The sequence below is a fragment of the Suillus discolor genome, assembly GCF_016758755.1.
Source record: "Suillus discolor strain FC423 chromosome Unknown F5147scaffold_66, whole genome shotgun sequence".
Lineage (NCBI taxonomy): Eukaryota > Fungi > Basidiomycota > Agaricomycetes > Boletales > Suillaceae > Suillus > Suillus discolor.
This window is the reverse complement of record NW_024541313.1, coordinates 197,344-220,965: the sequence shown is the minus strand read 5'-3', so window position 1 is coordinate 220,965 and position 23,622 is coordinate 197,344. Positions and strand designations below refer to the sequence as shown.

The 23,622-nt window shown below is 46.6% G+C and overlaps 7 protein-coding genes across 7 annotated transcripts; 5 read left to right on the top strand and 2 right to left on the bottom strand.

Moving 5' to 3' along the window:
- Window positions 1-157: 157 nt before the first annotated feature.
- Window positions 158-2,068, bottom strand: F5147DRAFT_371252 (uncharacterized protein). Its single transcript, XM_041429425.1, has 11 exons — window positions 1,880-2,068; window positions 1,757-1,822; window positions 1,561-1,703; window positions 1,382-1,507; window positions 1,280-1,328; window positions 1,119-1,230; window positions 982-1,061; window positions 914-929; window positions 801-862; window positions 649-752; window positions 158-598 (listed from the first exon to the last, which is right to left on the bottom strand). The coding sequence occupies exons 2-11, from the start codon at window positions 1,818-1,820 to the stop codon at window positions 254-256; spliced, it is 1,101 nt and encodes a 366-aa protein (XP_041288513.1). The 5' UTR covers window positions 1,821-1,822; window positions 1,880-2,068; the 3' UTR covers window positions 158-253.
- A 637-nt stretch (window positions 2,069-2,705) lies between these two features.
- On the bottom strand, window positions 2,706-4,054 carry F5147DRAFT_656414 (uncharacterized protein; the record flags this gene model as incomplete). The annotated part of the gene is made up of 7 exons (XM_041434114.1): window positions 2,706-3,016; window positions 3,144-3,209; window positions 3,259-3,314; window positions 3,580-3,691; window positions 3,741-3,789; window positions 3,883-3,958; window positions 4,020-4,054. 7 exons carry the CDS (start codon window positions 4,052-4,054, stop codon window positions 2,706-2,708), a joined length of 705 nt encoding a protein of 234 aa, XP_041288512.1.
- Window positions 4,055-5,381: 1,327 nt separating this feature from the next.
- F5147DRAFT_371214 (cryptococcal mannosyltransferase 1-domain-containing protein) lies at window positions 5,382-7,496 on the top strand. Its single transcript, XM_041429424.1, has 5 exons — window positions 5,382-6,071; window positions 6,121-6,553; window positions 6,601-6,654; window positions 6,704-7,072; window positions 7,128-7,496. The coding sequence occupies exons 1-5, from the start codon at window positions 5,444-5,446 to the stop codon at window positions 7,285-7,287; spliced, it is 1,644 nt and encodes a 547-aa protein (XP_041288511.1). The 5' UTR covers window positions 5,382-5,443; the 3' UTR covers window positions 7,288-7,496.
- Window positions 7,497-8,387: 891 nt separating this feature from the next.
- F5147DRAFT_641332 (glycoside hydrolase family 5 protein) lies at window positions 8,388-10,835 on the top strand (the record flags this gene model as incomplete). Its single annotated transcript, XM_041433054.1, has 15 exons — window positions 8,388-8,488; window positions 8,542-8,573; window positions 8,627-8,690; window positions 8,750-8,873; window positions 8,993-9,067; window positions 9,118-9,218; window positions 9,272-9,296; window positions 9,349-9,496; window positions 9,560-9,836; window positions 9,888-9,980; window positions 10,045-10,051; window positions 10,100-10,145; window positions 10,195-10,349; window positions 10,404-10,465; window positions 10,522-10,835. 15 exons carry the CDS (start codon window positions 8,388-8,390, stop codon window positions 10,634-10,636), a joined length of 1,425 nt encoding a protein of 474 aa, XP_041288510.1. The 3' UTR covers window positions 10,637-10,835.
- Window positions 10,836-11,509: 674 nt separating this feature from the next.
- F5147DRAFT_747496 (general amidase) lies at window positions 11,510-13,614 on the top strand (the record flags this gene model as incomplete). The annotated part of the gene is made up of 9 exons (XM_041439958.1): window positions 11,510-11,773; window positions 11,831-11,990; window positions 12,047-12,159; window positions 12,216-12,358; window positions 12,415-12,788; window positions 12,837-12,883; window positions 12,939-13,240; window positions 13,296-13,438; window positions 13,493-13,614. 9 exons carry the CDS (start codon window positions 11,510-11,512, stop codon window positions 13,612-13,614), a joined length of 1,668 nt encoding a protein of 555 aa, XP_041288509.1.
- A 756-nt stretch (window positions 13,615-14,370) lies between these two features.
- On the top strand, window positions 14,371-16,051 carry F5147DRAFT_715459 (glycoside hydrolase family 61 protein). The gene is made up of 3 exons (XM_041438540.1): window positions 14,371-15,124; window positions 15,180-15,313; window positions 15,368-16,051. Exons 1-3 carry the CDS (start codon window positions 14,680-14,682, stop codon window positions 15,740-15,742), a joined length of 954 nt encoding a protein of 317 aa, XP_041288508.1. The 5' UTR covers window positions 14,371-14,679; the 3' UTR covers window positions 15,743-16,051.
- A 6,733-nt stretch (window positions 16,052-22,784) lies between these two features.
- On the top strand, window positions 22,785-23,369 carry F5147DRAFT_816738 (uncharacterized protein; the record flags this gene model as incomplete). The annotated part of the gene is made up of 1 exon (XM_041443582.1): window positions 22,785-23,369. One exon carries the CDS (start codon window positions 22,785-22,787, stop codon window positions 23,367-23,369), a length of 585 nt encoding a protein of 194 aa, XP_041288507.1.
- Between the last annotated feature and the right edge of the window lie 253 nt (window positions 23,370-23,622).

Genomic DNA, 23,622 nt, shown 5'->3' with positions numbered 1-23,622 from the left:
GGAAGGAAACGGGCGTACTGTCACAAGATCACTGTTGATCTCCACACCTGATCGAGGATAAACGTTTAGCTCGGAGCTGATAGAGCTGTACTATTAATTCTTTGTGAAGGCACAATGCAGTGGATACCGCTATCTTTGACTCAGAACCTCGTGTGCGAATGACGTCCACACGGTCGTGCAATCATGAACACCGAAACCATACAAAAGTCAGCCAATCATACTAATACATAATCATTCGGCCGCTCTTCAGTGCTCAGTTATAATGCTTCACCACAATCCCCTCGATGACCTCCTCCTCAACACCACGTTCTACCCCCTTCTTGAGATCAGTCCTCCCATACGACGTTGTCCTTCCCTTCCTCCACGTCTCGCACGATGGTGAATCATCATCAGGACACTGGCGCTCAATACCAGCGCGCTTTAACACAGGACTTTCAGCACACGGCAGCAAACGAACGTCGTTGTCTGGCATCGCGAAATAGTATGCACCCAAACGGTCGTAGGCGCGTTGGTCGGAGGGGGGCTGGATGACACGGTGGATCGTGGGCTTGTAGTATCCGCCTGTGAGGAATGTCATCATGTCGCCTGTATTGATGACCTGGCGGAATATCAGGTTCGAGGTATCACTGTAGTTTGTTATGAGCGTACCAAACCATTGTCAATGTGTCGGACCCATTTCCATTTGCCGTCAGGAGCCATAATCTGCAGGCCTCCGATAGGCTGGCTCCATAGAATGGTGATGCTGCCGATGTCTGCGCGATTCAGGAGACGAGTTTGAAGCAAAGAGGTATAAAGTGTACCTGTGTGTCCCTTCAACCAGACATTCTTTGACTTCTCTTCTTCATCATTCGAGCGCCTGTAGCTTGACGACAGTTTGTAAGTTAAGGAACGATTGCGAAAAAAGAGCTTTTACTATTTCATGAACCTGACTGCGGATATGCTTATCGATATAGGACTGCATACATGAGAGGAAAGACTAACCAGAGGTTTCTCCTGTTCGATCAAAATTGTGTTTTTCCACCAAAGTCTCCTCGGGCAGCTCGAGGCTTAACGCAATCAAGCTGTATAATGGTGCTCGTAAGCTAAAACATCGAGAAAGGACTCGCGGTAGAACTGACCGAAGGATCGGATGGAGAATGTTGAAGTGATTATGGCGAGCAAAATCATCGAGCTCTGGAAGGAACGGGCGCACGGCCGTAGGGTGGGGACGCTTTGTGACATTGAGGTTTACTGCCGAGGGGTAGGAAGCACGCATCACACGAGTATTTGTAATACCTACTTGCATAATGCTCAATCTGATCGAGAATTTGATTCTCCGTGTCGACTTTCTGAATAAGAGTAATAAGCTGTGCTCATGGTGTCCTTTGTAGAAACAACGGACCCAGAATTGACGAGGTTTATAACCTGCGTAGTACCCGACTTTTTCGACATCGGCGGTGTACATCTTCTTTTCATCCGGAGAGACGCTGTCAAAAGGAACGCCAGCTACATCGAAGACCCTGTCACGCTACAACATTGATTCAGAAACCTTTGAGCATGAGTTACGAGAATGGGCCGCACCTGCGCTTGTGTATGACCATGATTGATAGCGTAGAGAAAGCCATGGGTGCGTAGTGCATCTCGAAGCTGCGGATAAAGCTCTGCACGTCCCTCGGGTGTATGCGCTTTGGAAAGATCGATGATGGGAAGGTCCGCGAATTCCACTATATGGGGAGACGTTATACGAATGTATTGTATTTATTGGACACTCTCTTACAGTCCTCTTTTGTTTCTGGAGGGGGGATGTAGTGTGGACACTCCGGCAGGGTTAAACTGGGCATGTCTTGGATGGTTATCGGAAAAGATAATAGAGAGTTCAATGCAAGTAGATAATAAATACCTGGGCTATGAACAGAAGGATTAAAACTTCACACCGAGATAAGCCATCTGAAATAGATACGGCGTCGTGACTTATGTCATGAGTTCTATGAGAGTACCTCGGCGTAGTATCGAGTCCATTTTTGTCCCGCTGCTGAGGTGTCTAATGTAGTGAGGTAGTACAGCAAACTGAACAAGTGACGACAGCACCACATGGAAGGAAACAGCGTAGATCATTGGTGTAATTGAGGATGAGTGAGCGAGATATGATTGATAATGACATTACAGCGGGGGCACGAGGGCACAGACGTGATAGTCATAATTAGACGGAAACGAGAAGAAGACCGGAGTAGGCAACGATGCACCGAGAATGAGTAGCACCAAGACGAAACGATCTCGTGCTCAATAGTGATTCTCTAGGAGGCAAGTTGAGAATGAAGTGACTGAAGTGTTGGGATCCGAAGTCTCAGAAAAGACGCAGGGTTGAGTATAGGCGAACACAAGATCATAAGATGAAGGTCGTAGTAAGTAGGCAGCGATGTACGTCTCGGAGACCCATGGAAGAACTCGGAATTGACCGAGTGTCCAAGAATAAACCAGCGTCTAGAGTGACAGAATCAGACACAAATCAGACAGATGGACTTTCTCGGTTCGGAGTCAATACTCCAAATGCTTTATCTTCATAACTCGAACTTTTCTCTCGATAAAACCTGCTCTCCTCTCCTTCTCCAGTTTCCTCGCAATTTACATTCAAGACCTCGTGTGCGAACGACGTCCATAGCCATGAAATTCTCAGTATCACCATTGAGTCATAATAATACATTCCACCGTTCTTCAGTACTCAGTACTTAGTTATAATGTTTCACCACAATCCCCTCGATGACCTCCTCCTCAACATCGAATTCCACCCCCTTCTTAAGATCAGTCCTCCGACCATATGCCTTCATCCTTCTCTTCCTCCACGTCTTGGACAATGGCGCATCCTCATCGAGAAACTTGCGCTCAATCCTAACGCGCTTTAACACAGGGCTCTCAAAACACGGCAACAAACGAACGTCGTTATCTGGCATCGAGAAGTAGTATACACCCAGACGGTCGTATGCACGTTGGTCCGAGGGGGGCTGGATGACACGGTGAATTGTGTGCTTGTAGTACGTGCCTGTGAAGAATGGCATCATGTCGCTTGTATTGATAACCTGTGGTGGAGCATCAGGTTCGCAGATATCATGGTAATGTATTATGGGCGTACCAAACCATTGTTAATGTGTCGGCCCATTTCCACGTACCGTCAGGAGCCTTAATTTGCAGGCCGCCAATAGGCTGGCTCCATAGGATAGTGATACCGCCGGTGTCTGCGTGATTCAGGAGACAGGTGTGAAGTAAAACATGCATCAATCGTACCTGTGTGTCCCTTCAACCAGACACTTTGTAATTTCTCCTCTTCTTCATTCGAGCGCCTATAGCTTGACGAGAGTTCATAAGTTAAGGGACAGTCGCGAAGAAAGGGCCTTTACTATTTTATGAACGCGACTGCGAATGTATTTATCGATCTAGGACCAGATACAGGAAAAGAAAGGCTAACAAAAAGTTTCTCCCGTTCGATTAAAGTTGTATTTTTCCACCAAAGTCTCCTCGGGCAGCTCAAGGCTTGATGCGATCAAGCTGTATGATACCGCTCATAGTAAGTTGAAACATTGGCAAGGAACTCGCAGCAGAACTGACCGAAGGATCGGGTGGAGAATGTTGAAGTGATTATGGCGAACAAAATCATCGAGCTCTAGAAGAAACAGGCGCAAGGCAATGGGATGGGGTCGTCTTGTGACATCGAGGTTTACTGCCGAAGCGTAAAAAGCATCCATCACACGGGTATATGTAACACCTACCTGCATAATTCTCGATCTGATCGAAATTTTCATTGTCCGAGTTGACTTTCTGAATGAGAGCAATAAGCTTCGTAAATGTTATCCCTCGTGGAATATGACGCACCCAGAATCAACGGAATTTATAAGCCAAATAAGAGTCAACTTTCTCGATACTGGCGGTGTATATCTTTTCTTCTGGAGAGACGTCATCGAAAGGCACACCAGCTATGTCGAAGATTCTGTCACGCTATAACATCGAGTCAGAGATCTATAACCATGAGTGACAAGAACGAGTGGTACCTGAGCTTAGGTATAACCATGGGTACGTAGTGCATCTTGAAGCTGCGGATAGAGCTCTGCGCTACGGGTTCTGGAAGACAAGAGGACTATATAGGCGATCTGAAATATATGTGACGCCGTGAGGGGTTCCATGTAGTGTTGCTGGCGGAACTCGGGAGTTTTACCAAGCGTTCTGGTAAGCTGGCTGTGCGGCCCAGATTTGTGGCCATAACTATTTTAAAGTAGTTCTCCTGGCAGAACTTGGAAGAAACACGTTCTGCCAGTGTGGCAGGTACTAAAATTTCTTGATAACACTCAAACTGCGTTACATTGATATGAGACCACCGGATAGCGACTCCACAGTAGAACTCACACGAAGGGAGGTTGATACAACCTAACAGGACGCCAGGGTATCCGAAACCCGCAGAGTTCGACTTTGATCTGATAGCTTCAATAGAACATGAAAATGGACGTCCCTGAAGTAAGATGGTGCATGCTGGCGGACGCCCCCTTGCATCACTGATCATTGATTTTGGCATCGCTGTTGAGACTACACAGGATCTTGGTTCACCCTTCGCATGGGCACCTCCGCTCTCAACAGAGCCTCGTGATGCAGACGACCTCCTTGCTTAGTATCTCCCCTGACGATATCGCTGTTGAATTTGCTCAAGGAGTTCATGAGGATGAAAAGGATGAGAGCTTTGATGGAGTTGAAGTGCTCGAGGAAAAAGTTTTTGATTTTGGCGAATTGGATCGGGTCGAACATGGAATAATTCCACGAGCCATTCTAGATGGGGTTGAGGTTGTTAGTTACAATGGTGGATGGGACGAGGCAACACTGATGTCGCCGTTAGGAATGTTATACACATCACGATAGTCTAGTTCTGCCGCCCCGGAAAACAATCAGTTTTGCTGGCAGTTCTGCTCCTTATACTAGTTCCATGGGAGTGCTTTGGCGTATCGACTTTAGAACATCACTCGGTGATGAGTCCAATGTGAGTAGGGAACGCCTCTGAACAAGCTGAAAATTTTGACGGTAGCACTACACGGAGTGAAAAAGGAATAATTTATTGGTGTAATCGGGGTATGGTTGTAGGGGAGCGAGAAGAGTATCGAGATGGTTGATGACGACGAAAAGATCTCGGAATAGTGGCCAATCAGATTCCTGATATTACTGATCAGTAAAGTTGAGAATATACCATGAGTCGGCCCGTACTGATCTGGTGTGATTACTGTATGGTATTATAACTACTGTGCATGACATAAACTCCGAGTACTTGGGTGTCGAGGGAATAAAGGTGGTATGTGTGGCAGCGACTGTGAGCGTCTAATTTTATAATAAAGCGCAGTTCGGCGCTTACACGATTCTCGGTTCGGAGTCAGTACTCGAGCTCTAAACCCCTTCGGATTTCCTATATCCCCACCATGCTTCGATTCCACCCCCCATGTCTTTTCTCCTTTATACTGGACGTCTTCTCAGAAAACTAAATGTCCATCACTTCATATCTCGAATACTTCTCCCAATAAAACGCAACCCTATCCTCCTTTCCTTCTCCATCTTCCTCGCGATTTACATCGCAACAGAAATAATCTTCTCTATCTCATTTTTCGCCGCTCTCACTGGATGGCTACCTGCTTTCCCCGCGACATGGAGAGTCCTACTCATGTTCCTCTTCGTAGTGCCCACATTCACCTTTGTTCAATTGTCCCGACTTTTACTTCCACTACTCTCAAGCAGATGGGATGGAGACGTGACCATTTCCCAGCAGGGATATGCCATGCTCCAGCGACGCCCTATCGACTACCCATTCGACGTTGCTGACGAGGAACACGCGTTGCTGGAAACAGCCGAAGAAGGTAGTGAGCGCTCTTCTAGGCCTGTGTCTCCGACTGCGCATCTGGTGGCGCATCAGTTTCATAAATTATGGTGGATACAGCTTCTGACCTATACCATCCTATTTTGTGCGAGCACCTGGGTCGGAGCGCATTATGAACAGCCAGGCGATGTGCGTTACAGAGATGCAGTGCAGTCCGCCGTTGCACATCCGTTAAGACAAGGGCACGGGAAACAAGGCAAGCTTTTTCGAATCTGTCGATACGAAGGTAGCTCATCCATTTTTAGAGAAAATATTCATCGCTGCGTTATTCTACAACAACGAACTAGTCATACCCTACTGGCTCAACTCTCTCATCCAAGCTATACATTATCTCGGTCCAGACAACGTCTTCGTCTCGGTCGTCGAGAGCCACAGTACTGATGCCTCGCCTAAGCTTCTTCGAGAACTAGATGCAGACCTTGCACTCATGGGCGTGTCGCGGCGCATACTCACAGGAGATGAGACTATATCCCGACCTGACTATTTGGGCGGGAGGGAGCGCATCGACTTCTTAGCTGCCACTCGTAACCGCGCACTTGAGCCCCTAATGGAAGGAGGATACGATAAAGTTGTCTTCTCGAATGACATATTTATTGAGCCCGAGACCTTGGTAGAGTTACTGGAGACGAATAATGGAGACTATGACATGGCATGCGGTCTGGACTTTGGGCATTTCGGGTACGCTGATCTAGCTCTTCCATTCTCATCATTCTAACATCTCAAAGCGCATACGATATGTGGGTCCTCCGAGATCGACAAGCAAAACTCACCAGTGGAATGTGAGTGCGAATTTCATGTTCATGAAACCATGTTTAATTTGACTTGAAGATGGCCATATTTCTTCGACGAAGCTGACTATCGCGCGATGCAGACAGACTCTCCCGCACCTGTATTCTCCTGCTGGAACGGTATCGTCGTCTTCCCTGCAGATCCTCTCATTCCCATACCCTTGCGATCCAACCGCACGCTTTCCATTGACCCTTTACCATACGAATTACCCTCGACACACCCAGCAACACAAGATCCCACCATGCGCGGTCCTACTCCCGCTCTGACACCCCCAATACAGTTCCGCGCATCTGCCCCAGGAGAATGTTTCTCGTCAGAAAGCTTTTTGCTCCCATACGACCTGAGACGACAATTCAATCTGCAGCGCATATATGTAAACCCGAGGGTAATCACTGCGTACAAATGGAGGTATGTCCCCCATCGATGTTGTTGGGACGGTGGCTTATACATCATCCTTGCATAGATATTATGCCTACTTCAAATGGTTCATGCGCCATCCTGTACTCCGGTGGTGGATCGAAAAGGTATACAATGGGGCATGGATGGCGAGAACTGTCTTGGTTGTGGGCGATGCCACTCAGGTGTATCGATGGGACGGGGGGGATTGTCATCCGTGGTTTTGAGTTTGCAGAACCGTCATGAGATTACGATTTGGACACATCACTTATGGATTACACATATGGTATCGACCTAGGAGCGCTGCAGTATCACTGTCTGCGTTGGATATAATACTTATTAATACAGTTCGTAGATCACTCAAGCTCAAGGATGGACTCGTGTCTTCTACTCATCCCCATCCTAAATAGAAGATCTGGTGGAGAGAATTCTGTGCACGGGACGTCGACATAAATTGTGAGGCTCTGTTAGTTTTGATTTACTTGCTTCTGAGAACGTGGCTATAGTATTGTAGTGCTTACAAGCCGCTAGCAGGCTAATCGTCGAAATTATGTAAAATAGGACCGCACGTGTCACAACGTCGTTCTTTAAGTTGATGCCCGGATGCGGTTATCGGAGGTTCAAACGTTGAGTCAAGTTCGTGGTTTGACATGGCTTGCAACTTACAATCAGTTAAGCAGCTCTTGCAGGTTCAAGTTGGCCCTTGTTGGCGCTGAATTGCTCTGCTCTCACATGGCCATATTTTGCTTTATTATCCCAATGCAACGAAAATCTTTCTTATATATTACGATATATAACAATCTCACAGGTTCTCATGGACAGCACTATGTTTTTTCCTTTTTGGGGACTGGCCTTCAAGAGCGTTCCTGTAACATTGATACACGCGTGTGTACGGTTGCATCGTCTACATAAACGACGACTCGAATAATAGAAGGGGGTGAGGAAGCCAGGTGTAAGTCCTGATATCTCGATAGCTTTACTGACTTTTGAAAGAAGCAGCATGGTGCATGTGGCACACCGTCTAGTAGCCTAATCTGAAAATCCAACATCCAGAAACGAGACTTTGAGCGCACATCTATTAGGCGCCAGGCCTGGACGGCGAATCGGACTATGGTTGATACGAAGGTCGGGACGGTTTCCATCGCGTCGCGGTGACGAGATATACAATGAGGTATTTGAGGGGTCCTTTCAATGCAATCACTGACCCATGCGCTTCTACCTGTGCGACCTAATCTGACCTGCCACGTCTGCCTGGACAGATATTCATATAAACCGGGAATCTTTTTTTATTGAATCATATTTTTTCTCTTGGCCTAATAATTGTACGATGAGACATATTCTGGCAGGTTTGGTGCTCTCGGGCACGCTTGCTGCCCGTGCGTGGGCTGCACAACTAACTAACATCCATGGTGTTAATCTGGGTTCATGGTAAGTGTTACTCTCTGCCTCCGACCGACTGTTCAACTTAAGTGATAGCCCAGGTTGCTCCTAGAGCCATGGATGCTTCCTCAAGGTGATAAACCAACGAACTTTGCAAATACGCGTTCACTGAACAAGTTTCTTTAGAGTGGTTGGATATGGGTGGACAGTCATGTGCTAATGATTGTTCGTCATGCATTTCAACCGAGTCGTACGTTCTAATTCTACACTGTTCGCATGTGAAATTTAATTTGATCTGCGATCAAATAGGTCGTTTGCAAAGGCGTATCCCGACACCGTCGACACTACATTCGCTAAACACTGGGACACGTGGTTTACGCAGGACCATGTCAATACGCTGAAGGCGGCCGGTATTAACACCGTCAGGGTTCCTGTGAGTCGATTCCAAGGTCACTGTGGACTTGGTCAGACTAACGTTGGATGGTTTGATCTGCTTTGCTTTTTCTCATCTTGTGCCAACTTCCATGTGTTATGCATTACGCCCGTTCATAGCTGGGATATTGGATTGTGGAGGCCTTAGTCGATAGGTCGCACGAATCATACCCTCGGGGTGGTCTCGAGTACTTGGTTAGAAGCTCTGCTATAGTTTAATTCTCTTGTTAAACTCGAGCGTGTAGCGTCGGGGCTTGGGCTGGCTGCAAGATGCCGGGATCCAAGCGATCCTGGATCATCACGCATTACCCGGGGTTCAAACAGCTGGACAAATGTTCACCGGAAAGTAGGTTCCCGTTTGGTTCCTGTCTGTTCTGTGCTAAAATTTATTTTTATTAGTTGCACTTCCGATGTTCAATTCTACGTGAGCCATTTCGCAGCTGGTAAAAACATCAAATAGAAATCTTTACACACAGACTCCGTATAATTATCACCGTGCGCTGGTGTGGACAGCGGTCATGACTGCACTTTCTCACCTGGACCCTACTTTTGGAAGCGTCTTTGCGATCGAGGCAATCAATGAACCCATTATGAACGCGACTCTGACACCCGGCTATGGCAACTGTATGTATCACTCGTCGTCAATTCTTTTATTTGTGCCCTCATGATTCCTGAACCTCTGTACAGTCCAAAAGAACTTCGTCCAGGTGATCCGTGCAGTTGAGCTCATACTCGGAATATTTGTGCCATCATCCAGTTTATCAGTATCAGTATCACCGTCCGTCTCGAACAACTTCACGGCTGCATTGAGTGCGACATCTTCCGAAACCACATTCCCGGTGGAGGTGCAAACGGCACTTTCAGAAGCCGTTCCGATTTTACTAGAAATCGGAGTAGCGTTCGATTTGCAGACCATATTCGAAGCATCACCCTTCCATCAGTCCCGTCCTCCACTGGTGACCAAGTGAGTTCACCCTGAGTCCTTGCTAGGATACATTGACGATGGCATGCATAGCTTCATGGATGTGAACTGGCAGTACGATAACCCCTCTAATCCAGCTGACGCGGCGATTGGCCCCCAAGCTTACGACAACCATTTGTATTACTCGTGAGTACACGGTTGACTACGTCAAGTTCTCATGGTTTCTTTAATTTTAATTTTCTCTCTACAGGTTTGGTGTATGTCGCGTGCACGTGGCTTATTGCTTTGCATTAACAAATATATAGGGAGTTGCGGCTGCTGACCCGAGGTCTTACCTGATCAGTATCTGCAGTGCGTCTTCTCCGTTCATTCGGCAATGATGTACTCACTTTTGGTAAAGATCTTACACGTATCCAGGCCGATGCAGCGGTCGGCAATTCTCCACTCTGGTTCGGAGAGTGGGGACTTTCGACGCAGTTCAATGCCACGGACGAGTTCCTCTACAAGTGGGCCGATGCACAGAAGTTGGCCTACAGCAAAGGTGCCGGATGGATTGTACGTGTCCCATTGCATTTGATCAAGATGTTTGCTCAAAGATGATTACTTCAGTACTGGAACTTCAAAACTGAGATATCAACCCTCACCAATGGAAGTGCACTCGCAAGGCAATGGTGAGTCAAGCGCATCTTAGGGTGCTTTACGAAAGATCTGACGGCCGTCTATATAGGTCTTACCTCGAGGGGTTAAAACTCGGGTTCTTGACCCAGGACCCTGCGGCGTACCACGATCCGGACGTGTGCGGTCCATACATAAACAGCACTACTAACAGCGCAAGTTCATGATGTGCGTTCTTGGTACCTAATAAGCGAGGGTGCAGAGCGCACCTATATTGATCCCTGCTGACCTACCATTCTTTTGTCGACATTCCTTACTGATTCCTTAGAATGATTAGTGCTAGTTTTCCTAGGTTTGCTATTCTAAGAAAATTGGTCTCAGTTGGACCTGAGCTCACTAGTCTAGTACAAATTATAGGAAACTAGCTGTTTACATTACAATTGATTATTTTGTGGCGAAGTTGAGACTTATACGTGTGAAGTTTATAATTACAAGACTGTGCGACTTCGGTTTGCTGATGGCCTACTGTCATGACTTGTGGTCATGGTGAAACGTTTTATGTAAAGATCGTTCCAGGCCATTCCGCCCAATTCCTTCTGGAGCGGTCCAGAGACGAGCGGATCGCGCACTTGCAGGGTCTCCATATATTGAATTTCAGCCGGCACTCGTCATCTCTCGATCTCGATTCTTGTTGCTTCACCTCAAGCTACAGCATGACCCTGATTCATACCAATGCTACTGAAACCTGGGCTGTCCGACCGTGTCACTACTGGCCAAATTACACCAATCCAATTGTATGTTGCGACTCAGTTGTCACAAGCCCAATCTTCGTCTTTGGTATATCTTGCGGATTCTTGACAGCCTGAGCATGTTGAAGATGGTGCTTGTCATCCGCTGCAGTAGGCTCTTGCTCTGAACCGTCACGACAGCCCCCAGCGAAGGCAATGAAGGGACTTCCTCAGGTATTATTATCAGTCTTCTTTGAAAGTCTTATCTCTAACTTTATTAATATCAGTCGCGGAGAGCCTTTTATCACCCTGTCCGTCTTATCTCTTGTGAAGTTTCAGTATTGCCCTCGTCCCACTCCATTCCCGAACGACATGCCGCATTGGACTGAACTTATTGCAGAGAAGAAGCAGAGGCAGCTCAAGTCCATTCCACAAGAGTGGCTTGTGTCCCCTCCTCCAGACTCTACTCTGGACGTGACTGGTTTCCCGGAGACGTGCGGCCTTCTGACTGCACGAGAAATTGAGATCACCAATACTTCGGTGGATGTTTTGTTGGAGAAACTCGCGTGTGGCGAATGGACTGCTGTAGACGTTACCACCGCGTTTTACAAGAGGGCTGTTGTCGCTCACCAGCTCGTGAGCCATTTTTCGTGGACATTTGCTTGACGAAAATTGTATTAACCAGCCAATGAGGTCAATTGCCTGACGGAAATATTTGTTGATCGTGCATTAGCCCGAGCAGCGGAACTCGATGATCATTTCAAACAGACAGGGAAGGTCGTTGGTCCCCTCCATGGGCTGCCGATCTCTCTAAAGGATCAAATATGTATCAAGGGGCTAGAAACTACCATGGGTAAGTGATAATCGATGATTCCCTGGTTCCGATCAATTATGAATCGCTGGTCTTAGGTTATGTCTCGTGGATTGGGCGATACGCAGAGAAAAACGCTGTATTGGTCGACATTCTGATCGAGTGCGGAGCCGTGCCATTTGTCCGCACCAATCTTCCACAGACAGTCATGGTGAGCGCACGCTGAACATGATTTAAGCTGTTATTCGGGGTTGAACGTATCTTCAGTGGCCAGAATCCTTCAATAATATCTTCGGCCGGACGACTAACCCACACAACCGCTCTCTAACCCCGGGTGGGTCATCAGGAGGAGAGGGTGCGTTGGTTGCCCTTAAAGGAAGCCCTTTGGGGGTAGGTTCTGATATTGGGGGGTAGGAAGGGATTTGGAGCTACGATCGATAGTGATCTTCTGACGCTTTCTCGACAGATCGATTCGTATTCCTTCCTCGTTCTGTGGCTTGTACAGTCTGAGACCATCATACGGGCGTGTGCCGTACTGTGGCGCCCTTAACTCACTCGAGGGCCAAGACTCGGTTCACTCCGTGTTCGGTCCTATGACAAATAGCGTCGGCGGGGTCAAAGCCTTCATGAAAGCTGTTGTCAATGCCAAACCATGGCTCAAAGATCCTCTTGCAGTTAGGAAGAAATGGCATGAAGACGAATACAATCTCGCAGACCATGGATCTGGCAAGGACTTGTGCTTTGCGATCATGTGGGATGATGGCGTTGTTGTGCCCCACCCGCCTATTAGGAGGTCTCTGGAAATCACTAAAGCGGCTCTCGAGAAGGCGGGCCACAAAGGTTTTTCTTGTATAACTCTTCTGCTAAATTGTGCTCATTTGGCGATAGTTGTTGACTGGAAGCCTATCAAGCACAGGTTGCTTGCAGACACCACGGCAAGGAATTCTGTTCTTAACTTATGCTACCAATTGACCTAGCAGCATCATACAGCGGAACATCTGGAACGCCGCCTCCAGCGAAGACTACATGATGACGACCTCCGCCACAGGGGAACCAATAATTGCGACGATGGAGCTAGATGATTCAGATGCTACGGCAGCACCCTTCCGCCCGAAGAAGGTCGGTATCACCGCATACCAGCTCTGGCAAGTGCAAAAACTGCGCAGAGACATCCGAAAAGAATATCTGGACCATTGGGAAGCAACATCATCAGAGACTGGTACAGGACGGCCTGTCGATGCTATCATATGTCCAGCGTCATCATATGTAGCGACTCCCCATGGGAAGAACAGGTCAGTATCTTTGCATTTGCAATATTTGAAACTATCAGTGACAAACAGCCCATAGGTACACTAACTACACCACGGTTTGGAACGCGCTCGATTATCCCGCTACGACTTTCCCTGTGACTACAGTCGACCCCACTCTTGACGCGAAGAAACCTCGTCATGTTTTCTATGACGATTTTGATAAGGGTATCTACGAAATGTGTGAGTACTTTGCCAGCACCCAACGATTTTTTAATTGGCAAATGATTGATTCAGACGAGCCGGAGATATTCAAGAACGCGCCTGTTTGCCTGCAACTCGTAGGTCGGACTTTGGAGGAAGAGGCTGTCATAAAAATGACCGAGATTGTCGATGGGGCGCTGGCAGCCGCCAAATAAGCACAGCAGAATTTATGTACCAATATGATATACCTTGCATATATGTAGTATAAGGGGCCGAAAGGAATTGCCCGCTTGGAAATTGGCAGGATTTTTGTAAATGGGTTCGGTACATAATAAACGATCCTCAAGCCTCCTAACCTTGGGTCCTTGACTACCACTTTTCCACGGAACTTTATAAATATATCTCTAACCACTGTCAGTCTTACCGAACGCCAAGAGCAAAGCTGATGAACTGCAGAGTACCTTGTACACGCCAAATCGCGACGGTCTGTCAGAGTCATTAAGTAGCTGCACCCAAGCAGCAGCCGATTGACTTGCACGATTTCACCGTGATAGAAATCAGTCTGCTTCTTGAGCAGTTGATGTAGCATGGAGACAGTTCCTGGAACCTAGAATACCAAATGCACAAACGTCTTTGTGAGTTAAAAACGTTATGTATGGAAGAGCACTCGATGGAAGAGAACCGGTAACCAGCAGATACCGCGGACATGCGGCGGACATGAGGCTCGCAGCTGAAATGGACGGTGCAGGTGATCAGATCGATGATTCCATTAGCTCAGGCTTATACACTCTCATGCAATAACTTGATCAATGCCTAGTTGTATCTTGAACTCGGAGGGTACTTGCAGTTGGCAGTAGTAAAGGATGAGCAGGAAAACTTGAAAGTACATCTAATCTTATCTTACGGAAGCAATATAAGAGTCACGTTGGGCACGTTGCTTGTCCACGCATTCTCTCCTGTTGTTCTTCCCCAGCTGCTCGAGTACAATAAAAAGTTTAAATTTGATGGCCACGCATATATGTACGTATATGAGTGCAACCACGTTGTGTCCTCGCGCCTGCGTTTTACTTATTTTTCCCCGCAACATCCCCGCCTATACCACGACGTGCCTTCTCCTCACGCTGTATGCGAGCCTTGTCACCCCTTGTGTGCATTTTTCCACCGATCTAACTTTAATTTACCGCCCCTCCATTACACGCATCTTTTTTCCATCCCTGATATAAGGCTTAAAACTTAAGCCCTTCCGTTGCGACATCCTTGAACTACTAGGTCGACGTGCCATGTCTTACTGCTCGCACCAGTTTTCCCTAGCCATCCTTGCACTTCTACCACTTGTTTCAGGCCATGGATATGTCGCGCAAGTTGCAATCGATGGCACAGACTACTATGGGAACGTTCCCAATGCCGACCCCGTTCCCAGCATCGTCAGACAGATCAATGATGTCGCGCCCGTGAAGGGCGCTTCCAACCCGTATCTTAATTGCGGCCAAGATGCTCAACTCGCATCACTTGTCGCCAACGCTAATCCATCCAGTCAATTGCAATTTTGGTGGAAGGGTGGTGACGGCAGCAATTGGCCCCACAATATCGGCCCCATCATGACTTATATGGCGCAGTGTGTCAACACGACGTGCGATCAGTATAATTCAACAAACGCGGAATGGTTCAAGATCGAGGAGACGGGGCTGCAGCCAGGCGATATGGTTTGGTATCAGCAAAATATCAGTACGTCTATTCATTCACGTCATTCTTTTTTTTTATCTGAATGTTGCACGTACAGTGAATGGTGGGCCAGCAAACGTGACCCTTCCTCCAACACTAGCTCCAGGGCAATACCTCATACGACACGAGATCATCGCGCTACATCTCGCAAATGAGATGGGCGGCGCTGAGTTCTACCCTAGCTGTACGCAGGTGAGCCATGTTTGTTCGTAATCTTACATTCCATATCGATCACGTCCTCTACAGGTAAATATTCAGGGCGACCAATCAGCCGTCGCACCAGCGAGTGATGAAGTCACTTTTCCAGGCGGATACAGCGATAACGATCCAGGAATTTACGATCCCACGATTTTTGACACGCCCGTGCAGTACACGTTCCCTGGGCCTGCAGTTGTCCCGTTCGCGGCAGCAAATACTTCATCACCGACATCTTCCAATTCCGGCTCAACTAGTACGAGTACACCCGGGCCCTCTTCAACTGCCAGTGCATCGGGCAGTGGAGGCGGAGTGCAGTGCCAAGTGAGCACGGCGCAAATTGCTTTTTCTATGTATGCACGTCAGCCACGGAGCGTGTCGAGAGTGATGAGGCGTTGGTGGGAGAGTTTGACCAGCTTGTCGTGAATAGCCTCTATCTCACTGATCAGAGAGCAATTACGATTGTCATGATGTTTAGATCTGGAAAGACGGGTACTTTGGGGGGAGCAGTTTTTGTGTTTTTTTGGTTGGCGTTCATTGCTGTTCTGTGGTCCAGTTACCGTACCAGCTCCAGCCTCCAGGTTAAACTACTGGTTGTAGATTATATCATAAGTAGTAACTAGTACAGTACTACCATGTTGTACCATTATAGGCCTATGCTAATAGTCTCGGTCTTCACGCAGTGAAATTTGTGATAACTTCGTAGTACTTACTTTGAACATTGTATAAGTTAAGTTTACTAATAGCTACAGCCTGACTAGTACTGTTTGCCGCAAGGTTTAGTATGTAATATATAGTAGTAAGTAGCAGCGATGAAGAAGGTGCATGGCAAAAGACATCAGCTGTGGGCACCATCCGACATCAACAAAACAGCACCTATCTTATATGGGTTCACCTGGTCGTGTAAGGATACCCAAGGTCCACCATATGTCACAAGGTGCCGCCAGCCTGGTTTGAGACCATTTAATCACTTGCATACATCGGATTTCTGACAAGTCTATGTGAGAAGTACGAGACAATGAGCAGCGGAATAGATTCCTATCGACAGTCGGTACAAATTCCATACACAAAGTAGACTATTGCATCTAAGTGAGTATATAAGGTACCTACCTCGTGTACTGCATGCGGCAGGCACGAGTACGTTCACTTGAATATTCCAACAGTCTACACCAGGCTGGTGTACTGTACATGCACTTGTGGCTCGTTTAAGGTCAGGTAAAGCATGCAAGTACTGCGGAGCATATCAGAGATTTTGGACCTGTTTGGGTCTTGTACCATCATGTCGTAGTTCCAATGCATGTAATAGTTCCAACCCATGTATTCACTTAGACCACAATATATTGGATTTTGGTTCACATGAATTAATTGCCATGATAAAATAAAAACATAGAGAGCAAGCAACATAAGTAATAACGAAAACATGACTCCAAAGTATCACATCTAGTATGAACAGGTAAGCGTGAAACAAGCGATGAGACACATCTATAGGATTCAACATTTGCTTCGCTTGCCTCCACGACCACGACCATGACCGCGACCCCTGGAAGGTGTTGGCTGGTGTACAGGACTGGGAGGAGGAGGAGATGTGGGAGGAGGGGTCAATGGTGAGCGTTCTCTTTGAATGTCCGAGTCTGCGTCTGCGCTGGGGCTGCTGCTGCTCCTCTTCATCCTCACTGTCAATGTTGCCAGTGTTCGTCATGTTCCCGCCTTTGAGCGTGCCACCTGCCGTTCCTGCCTGTCCAGCACTGGCACTGGCACTACCTGTCGAGCTGGGTCCAGAGCCGCTCGTCGAAGTATTCCCACCTGCCATCGGAGCACTGCTTGCTGACTCGTGGTCCCTAGTTGATCCTCCCGCTGTCTTGTTACTTAAGGGTCTTATATGAAAGTTGTGTATAATGACAACACAATTATACACGGTGAAGACTTCTTGCCAGTCCTTAAGTCCATGGTCTCTGACTTTTCTACTTCGTGGGAGGTAATGTGGTGAGTTCTTGGGAGGATTTAATTTGTTGTCCTCTTCCTGTAATCTCAAACAAATATGTTCTGTGTTCTGGATAATTTGTTAGGTTTGTTTCAGCCTAGTAGGCCGTGTTTCAACCTATGATAGTCTGTTTCAACTTTGTCGTCCTTAGATTTGTGTCTCACTTTCCGTTGAAAGAGAGAGTCTTATATATACACATAAAGCTTAGAATGAGAGCTGTTCAGTAGTTATATAGTCAACCCCTGTAAGGTAGTATATAACCTAGAGTAAAATAACGATGACGAAAGTTATATAGTCAAACCCCTGTAAGGTAGTATATAACTTAGAGTAGATAATGATATCTTAGATGTTACCTCAAGGCACTTATGTTGGCCTGCACTTTAATTCTTAGTGATCTCACACGGTTTGAGACAAGAGTCAAGTGGGAGGATTGTTATTTCATGGAGAAAATGGGATCCTTTTATACTTTTTGGGAACCCCCTTACTAAGCATGATTTATCAGATGGATTGGTAAGAATGTGGCTTACAAACCAGGTGATGAATCAGCTTATTACTAAGTACATTACAAATACAGTGTAATCTTACAAAGAATTTACAAAGCATGACAAATCATGACAAAACATGATGAGTCATGTGAATATTGTTACAAATCAGATTATTTCCCAGTCACATGATGTGCTGACAAACAAATCTGGTGGCTGAAGAAGCCAAATAAAAATAAACAGTCAGAAATAAATAGAGATGTAAAACTTGGTGGCTGAAAGAAGCCAAATAACAATAAACAATGAGAAATAAACAGAAGGTCACATGTTCATAAAATACAAGATAAAACAAGTCTGAAAAGTGAGAAATAAAATATAAGACAATGAATCAAAGGAAAAACAGAGAGGTAACTTAGTGACAGAGGGCTAGACAGTCTCTCATACCTTCCTTATCACTCTATATATATCTGACATGGTATGAATCACATACCATGCATGACACCGTGCTAGGTTTGTCATTGTCACCAAAAAAGTCGTCCATGTCGTCTTCACTGTCAGACGCTAAGTTTGAGGCAACTCTCTGGCGTTTTGATAGGGTTTTAGTAAGTCCTGGTGCCTCGCTAGAATGTCTTGTGAAATATACAGAACTTGAAGTGAACTGTGCAACTTACTCTTTCCAAAACTGCAGCAAGTCCTTGACCCACTGATCTTCTGCGTGCTCTCCGAGTAGTAAGTCGACCGCGGTATACATCAGTAAATTCACACATTCCTTAATCTCCTTAATCAGCTTATCTCACTTGTCTCAAAACTCATTTGCTCTCTCTCACATCATTCACCTGGCATGTTTCATATTTTTTTAGTGTGAAATATAATAAAACATATATATTAATATACATCAACATTTTTTTTCTCAATACATTCAAGTTGAAATGTTGGACAAGTAGATCCTCCTTTCGCCAAGACACTCGAGTGTAAATAAGTGAGATAAGTCCGTTTAAGGACAAAATAAGTAATGTGAGAATTTCCTGATGTAGTACATCTCCTCGAGGTTCATAGACCCAACATCAGATGTCCAGGATTCAGCATTGCAGGCAACAAAGTACATCTAAAGTCTTGTCAGTTGTGCTGTGTTGTATATAAACAAACAAGATACCTGTATTGCCGCATACATGATATTTATTGGCCCTGGCTCCGTCAAGTTGTGCATCTTGCCTTTGGTCGGCTTCAAAGAGTGACATGTCCGATCTTTTGAGAGCGCTGACATCGGTCCAGTGAAGATATGGCACCATCCCTGGAAGTTCAAACCCAATGTGAGATGCTACTATGGCGAGAAAAACACGCACCTGTATGATTGCGTGACCACGCAGGAAGCCTGCCTTCTTGTTCTTCGGATTGTAGAGGCTCATGTCGTAAAACATCGACGGCCATTGTTTTGCAGTGATTTTCTTCTGTCCCGATTTGACGCGGTCCATATATGCGCTGGATATAACAGTGTTGTAAGCATATGAGAACAATAAAGTAAGAACTCACTTTGGATCTTCATCAAACTCGACAATATCACGTGCAGGGCACAGAAGTCGTGCAGTCGCTGGATGGTTCCAACCTCATACAGCCTTACCGTGAGTCTTTAATATTGGAGGGTCGAACCTGTCCTTGGCTGGGTCTTTAAGTAAGTACTGGAGTCCGTTGTGCTTCAGAGAGCCAGTGTCATCACAACATGCGCTATTGGCAGCGTTTTCCATCTGACAGTCTAAGGTCAGAAAAGACACATATATGCACAGAGACATGAGCTTACCGCTTTTTGGAACCCAGTCCAAGCATCGGGATCAGCCTCGAACTTCGTATTCAGCTCACTGAAACCCGGAATTGTCGAAGCAAAGTTCTTGTAGACCCATACAAGGTAGGCTCTGATTGCCTGTGTTACGACAAACGGTCGTGTGCGACTAGGATGATCTAACAGCGACAACCACGACAGTGGTACCGAGTGCTGAGAGTCGTCGGCCTTTACAGACAAGCAAAGGTTGCGTACTCGAACGTAGCTCGTGGTGGTTAATGAGGGGTTACGCCGAGATGATAGCGGTTTACAGACAGTGAGAGGCGTCACTGAAGGTACGAGTCGATGTCGAGCAGGTAGCTTTAGCGGGACAAGGAGTTCAAGGGTAAACCTAGTAAGATTAAAGTAAGGAACGTCTACTTGTAATCTTCGACCTTATATAAGGCTACTCTTCGTATCTAAGCTCAGCCTAAAGCTGGGTTCTAATCTGCTTATCTACATGAGTCAGAGATAGCGTCCATGAGGCGGGCTTCTATCGTAGATAGGGTCCATGCGGTACCCTTCTATCAGTACATGAGGCAACACGAGGCTTGCCTTCTATCTTGATAACATAAATAGGTCTTCTAGACCTATGTCGTCATGTCATGTCACGTGCGGTCCAGACCGCTTATCTAAGCCGGCAGTTGCCACTTATCGTCTCTCATCTATCATCATCTATCGTCGTCTATAGAGCTGGTGAGGCTCCGGTGTCGTCTATCGTCTATAGCCGTGCGGTTGGCAGAGGGCTGTCTGCCGGTGGGGGACTCGTGCCATGTTACTGTAACAGCCTGCGCACTGTGCAGACAATCAAGTAAGCGACAGAATCACAAAAATGAAACTTACTATTCACTTTGATCCTGATCAGGATCAGGATCAAATTCCGCCAACACACCCTCTCGAATCACAGCATCAAAGTCTGCAAAGAGGTCATGATTGAGACGAAAGAATCGAGCTGCAAAAAGATAAGGGTCTAGAGCATCCCTATGGATGTGTCACACTGATGTTGGCAGATAAGATATATCAGAATTTCATGTACGTGTGCTTCTGCTTATGGCCTCCTGATGAGGTGTTGTTGAGACTCTTGAGAATGGTGTAGGGATTCATTTCTGGCTAGGCTTGGAGAGACTGTCTTTACCTTACCTTATGTTGGCACTTTGTAGCTTACATAATCAAGTTATCTTTTCACCAGTTACCAGTATGAGTGAGTCAGAGTACTCAGCAAGTTTCTATCATATTTCCTCTTCTCTGAGCCTTGAGTCTGGTCCAGAAACCCTTTAGGGTCGCATAGCAGCTAGGTTCTGCAAGACCCAACATTGTTCAGACTCACCATCTGAATTGTTGTACTTTCAACTGGAGCCCACCGCGAGGGTTTCTTGTGTTTCTAGGCTCTTCCAGCTCTCCAATCATCCCCCAAATTCGCCTATTATCCTACCACAGTCATTCCTTATCAGCTTCTCCCATATTCTCAAGTTTTCAGCATCTTGTCCTCCTCCCCAGTGCATTGATAAGTGGTTTTCTCACGTGTTTTTCGAGCGGATCTCTCGCAAACTTAGGGTCGTATTCCCCACATCCGTCCGGTCATTTTGAGCCCTGGCTCACCGAATTTGGAGCAGTAGTTGTGGAGTTATCGAGTTTTTGGTGTTTTGAGAAGTTGAGGGGAGATAAGGGTTTTCTGGGTGCTCAAAGGTTTGTCTCTTTTAGCTCTTTTGGCCATTTACCATCCTTCAGTGGCTCTGTCCATTTCCCCAATCCGCTTTTTGATAGGACCAGCCCTTGTTGCCCTGCACCATACCCCTTCCTCCTCCTCCCTCTTGCACCTCCGCACTTTTTCGCACTTTCACCAGCCCATTTCGCATTGGAACCCCCTCGACCCTATACCCGTTTTGAAGCCCCCGTTCATGGCTTTCATTCGCGCCCATCGGTGCCACGATCCGACACGCCATTCGCCCACCATTCGCGTTTTCCGTCGCCCCCCATTTTATTGCACCTTTTCCACCATTTTATCTATATCTCCTCACCCTTTGATCGCGCACCTATCGACCCTATACTCATTCTGACCGCATTCGCCGCCGCTTTCCATCCGTACGATCCGCTTCCCGATACGTCCGCGCGTTCCTCCGCAATCCGCCATTCTCGTGTTTCCCTCCCTTTTCCATCATTCTTTTCATATCTTGCTCAGTTCTTGACCAATCCTAGTCGACCCTATACTCATTTCGAAGCCCTCGTTCGCCCCTTTCGATCCGTCCACTCCCCGTCGTCATCCATGCAACCATCATCGCGTTTCACATCACTTTATCATCGCTGCTCCTCCAGTACTCAAAGCAAAGTCTGGAGATTATTGTTTTATTGCATTGCCTGACCCTCACTCACTGGCGCAGTTTACCTGGCATACACGCCAAGGAAACAAAAGGTGTTTGAGGACCCCCAGGTTAGTTTTCTTAGTTTAGCTTAGCTTTGGTTTGCATAGGTAGATGACTGGGGACAGTCATGATTCAAAGTTCCCATGAGATGTAGGGATTCATTTCTGGCTAGGCTTGGAGAGACTGTCTTTACCTTACCTTATGTTGGCACTTTGTAGCTTACATAATCAAGTTATCTTTTCACCAGTTACCAGTATGAGTCTGTCTGAGTCTTGAGCAGTTTTTATGACATTTCCTCTCCTCTGAGCCTTGAGCATCAGGAAAACCCCAACTTACTTAAGCTTGCCTTAAACAGACTTAAGTCGTACTTAGTGACTTAGCCTACTTTGCTAGAAATTCAAATTTGACATATTCAGGAAAAAGTTGTTCAGTCATATTAGCATACATATTTTGTTACAGGTTACACTAAAAAAATACAAAATTTACTAGGTAGATGATGCATGAGAGAGGAAACAAATGTGGCTAAGTTGATTAAGCAAGATTAAGTAAGTTGGGGTTTTCCTGATGAGCCTGGTCCAGAAACCCTTTAGGGTCAAATAGCAGCTAGGTTCTGCAAGACCCAAAATTGTTCAGACTCACCATCTGAATTGTTGTACCTTCAACGGCTTGGAAGCGCTGGTTGACTTGAGGGTTAGTAGTGTCTTGCTCACCAGACTCAGCCTCGACAACAGGCATGATGAGGGTTAGGATTCAGGAGGATGATGTACTGGGATGAAATGTTGGAGTAAATCTTTGTTGACACATTGTTGGGGTAAGGTCATGTGATCCGACAATGCCTCGACTCAATCTTTCTTGGTGGCTAACACTATCAAATCCCTCAAAGCACCTGACTTCAAACGGAATGCTGACCTCATTGCTTTCAGCATCAATGCTCCTCCTAGCTCCTTTCCTGCAACCTCTTCCTCATCTCATACCTTCTCTGCTGAAGGCTCCAGCCCCACCAAACCAGACCTCAGGCCTAGCGTTGAGTTCAGAGAGGGTCGCAGGCGCAGGAGAGGTGATGGAACCTCTGTCACTAACCATGCCTCTTCCAACTCCGCATCCAACCAGAACGGTGTGTCTTCCTCCAACTAATGACTCATCTTACAAAAAATTCTCCACCTCATATGAAAAACTTCACTTCCCTCCCATCTTTAGCACTTCATTCGGCCCAACTACTCTCCTCTACTCTACCCCTGCCCCTGCCCTATCTAATCCCATGAGCTACGGGGAAGGCATCAGCAGTGGCTGCACAACTGGCTTTAGCATTTACCATCCGACTATCGAACTTCCCCTGGACGAACTTTTAGGCGAGGAGTACGATGTCTACATGCGATCCATCGGGCAGTACGGCGTGATGCCTTATCATGACTCATGACCGTGCTTGTTTATGTACCATGAAATATAACGAGTCCACTTGAGTAATTTATTCACAGCGTGATCACTATCGGAGAAATGAGCCATTTTAGCGGATCGCAGTCCGTGCCGAGCACCTCTCACTTATCAATAGAAGGTCTAGATCTGGGGTTGATACTGCCACCATGAGGTGTATTTAATTTCAAAGGTGAGTACACGCTGCTTTTGCCTCTGCCCCTCCACAGCTACAACTCAAACCCCACTCATCCTTTTCA

Coding starts and splice junctions, on each gene's coding strand:
- F5147DRAFT_371252 (XM_041429425.1), bottom strand. CDS start 1,820: ATGCCCAGTTTAACCCTGCCGGAGTGTCCACACTACATCCCCCCTCCA. Junction 1,704..1,756: donor TCCAGAAACAAAAGAGGACT/GTAAGAGAGTGT, acceptor CTCCCCATATAG/TGGAATTCGCGGACCTTCCC. Junction 753..800: donor CTGGTTGAAGGGACACACAG/GTACACTTTATA, acceptor TGAATCGCGCAG/ACATCGGCAGCATCACCATT.
- F5147DRAFT_371214 (XM_041429424.1), top strand. CDS start 5,444: ATGTCTTTTCTCCTTTATACTGGACGTCTTCTCAGAAAACTAAATGTC. Junction 6,554..6,600: donor CTGGACTTTGGGCATTTCGG/GTACGCTGATCT, acceptor AACATCTCAAAG/CGCATACGATATGTGGGTCC. Junction 7,073..7,127: donor ATCACTGCGTACAAATGGAG/GTATGTCCCCCA, acceptor ATCCTTGCATAG/ATATTATGCCTACTTCAAAT.
- F5147DRAFT_715459 (XM_041438540.1), top strand. CDS start 14,680: ATGTCTTACTGCTCGCACCAGTTTTCCCTAGCCATCCTTGCACTTCTA. Junction 15,125..15,179: donor TTGGTATCAGCAAAATATCA/GTACGTCTATTC, acceptor TTGCACGTACAG/TGAATGGTGGGCCAGCAAAC. Junction 15,314..15,367: donor TCTACCCTAGCTGTACGCAG/GTGAGCCATGTT, acceptor CGTCCTCTACAG/GTAAATATTCAGGGCGACCA.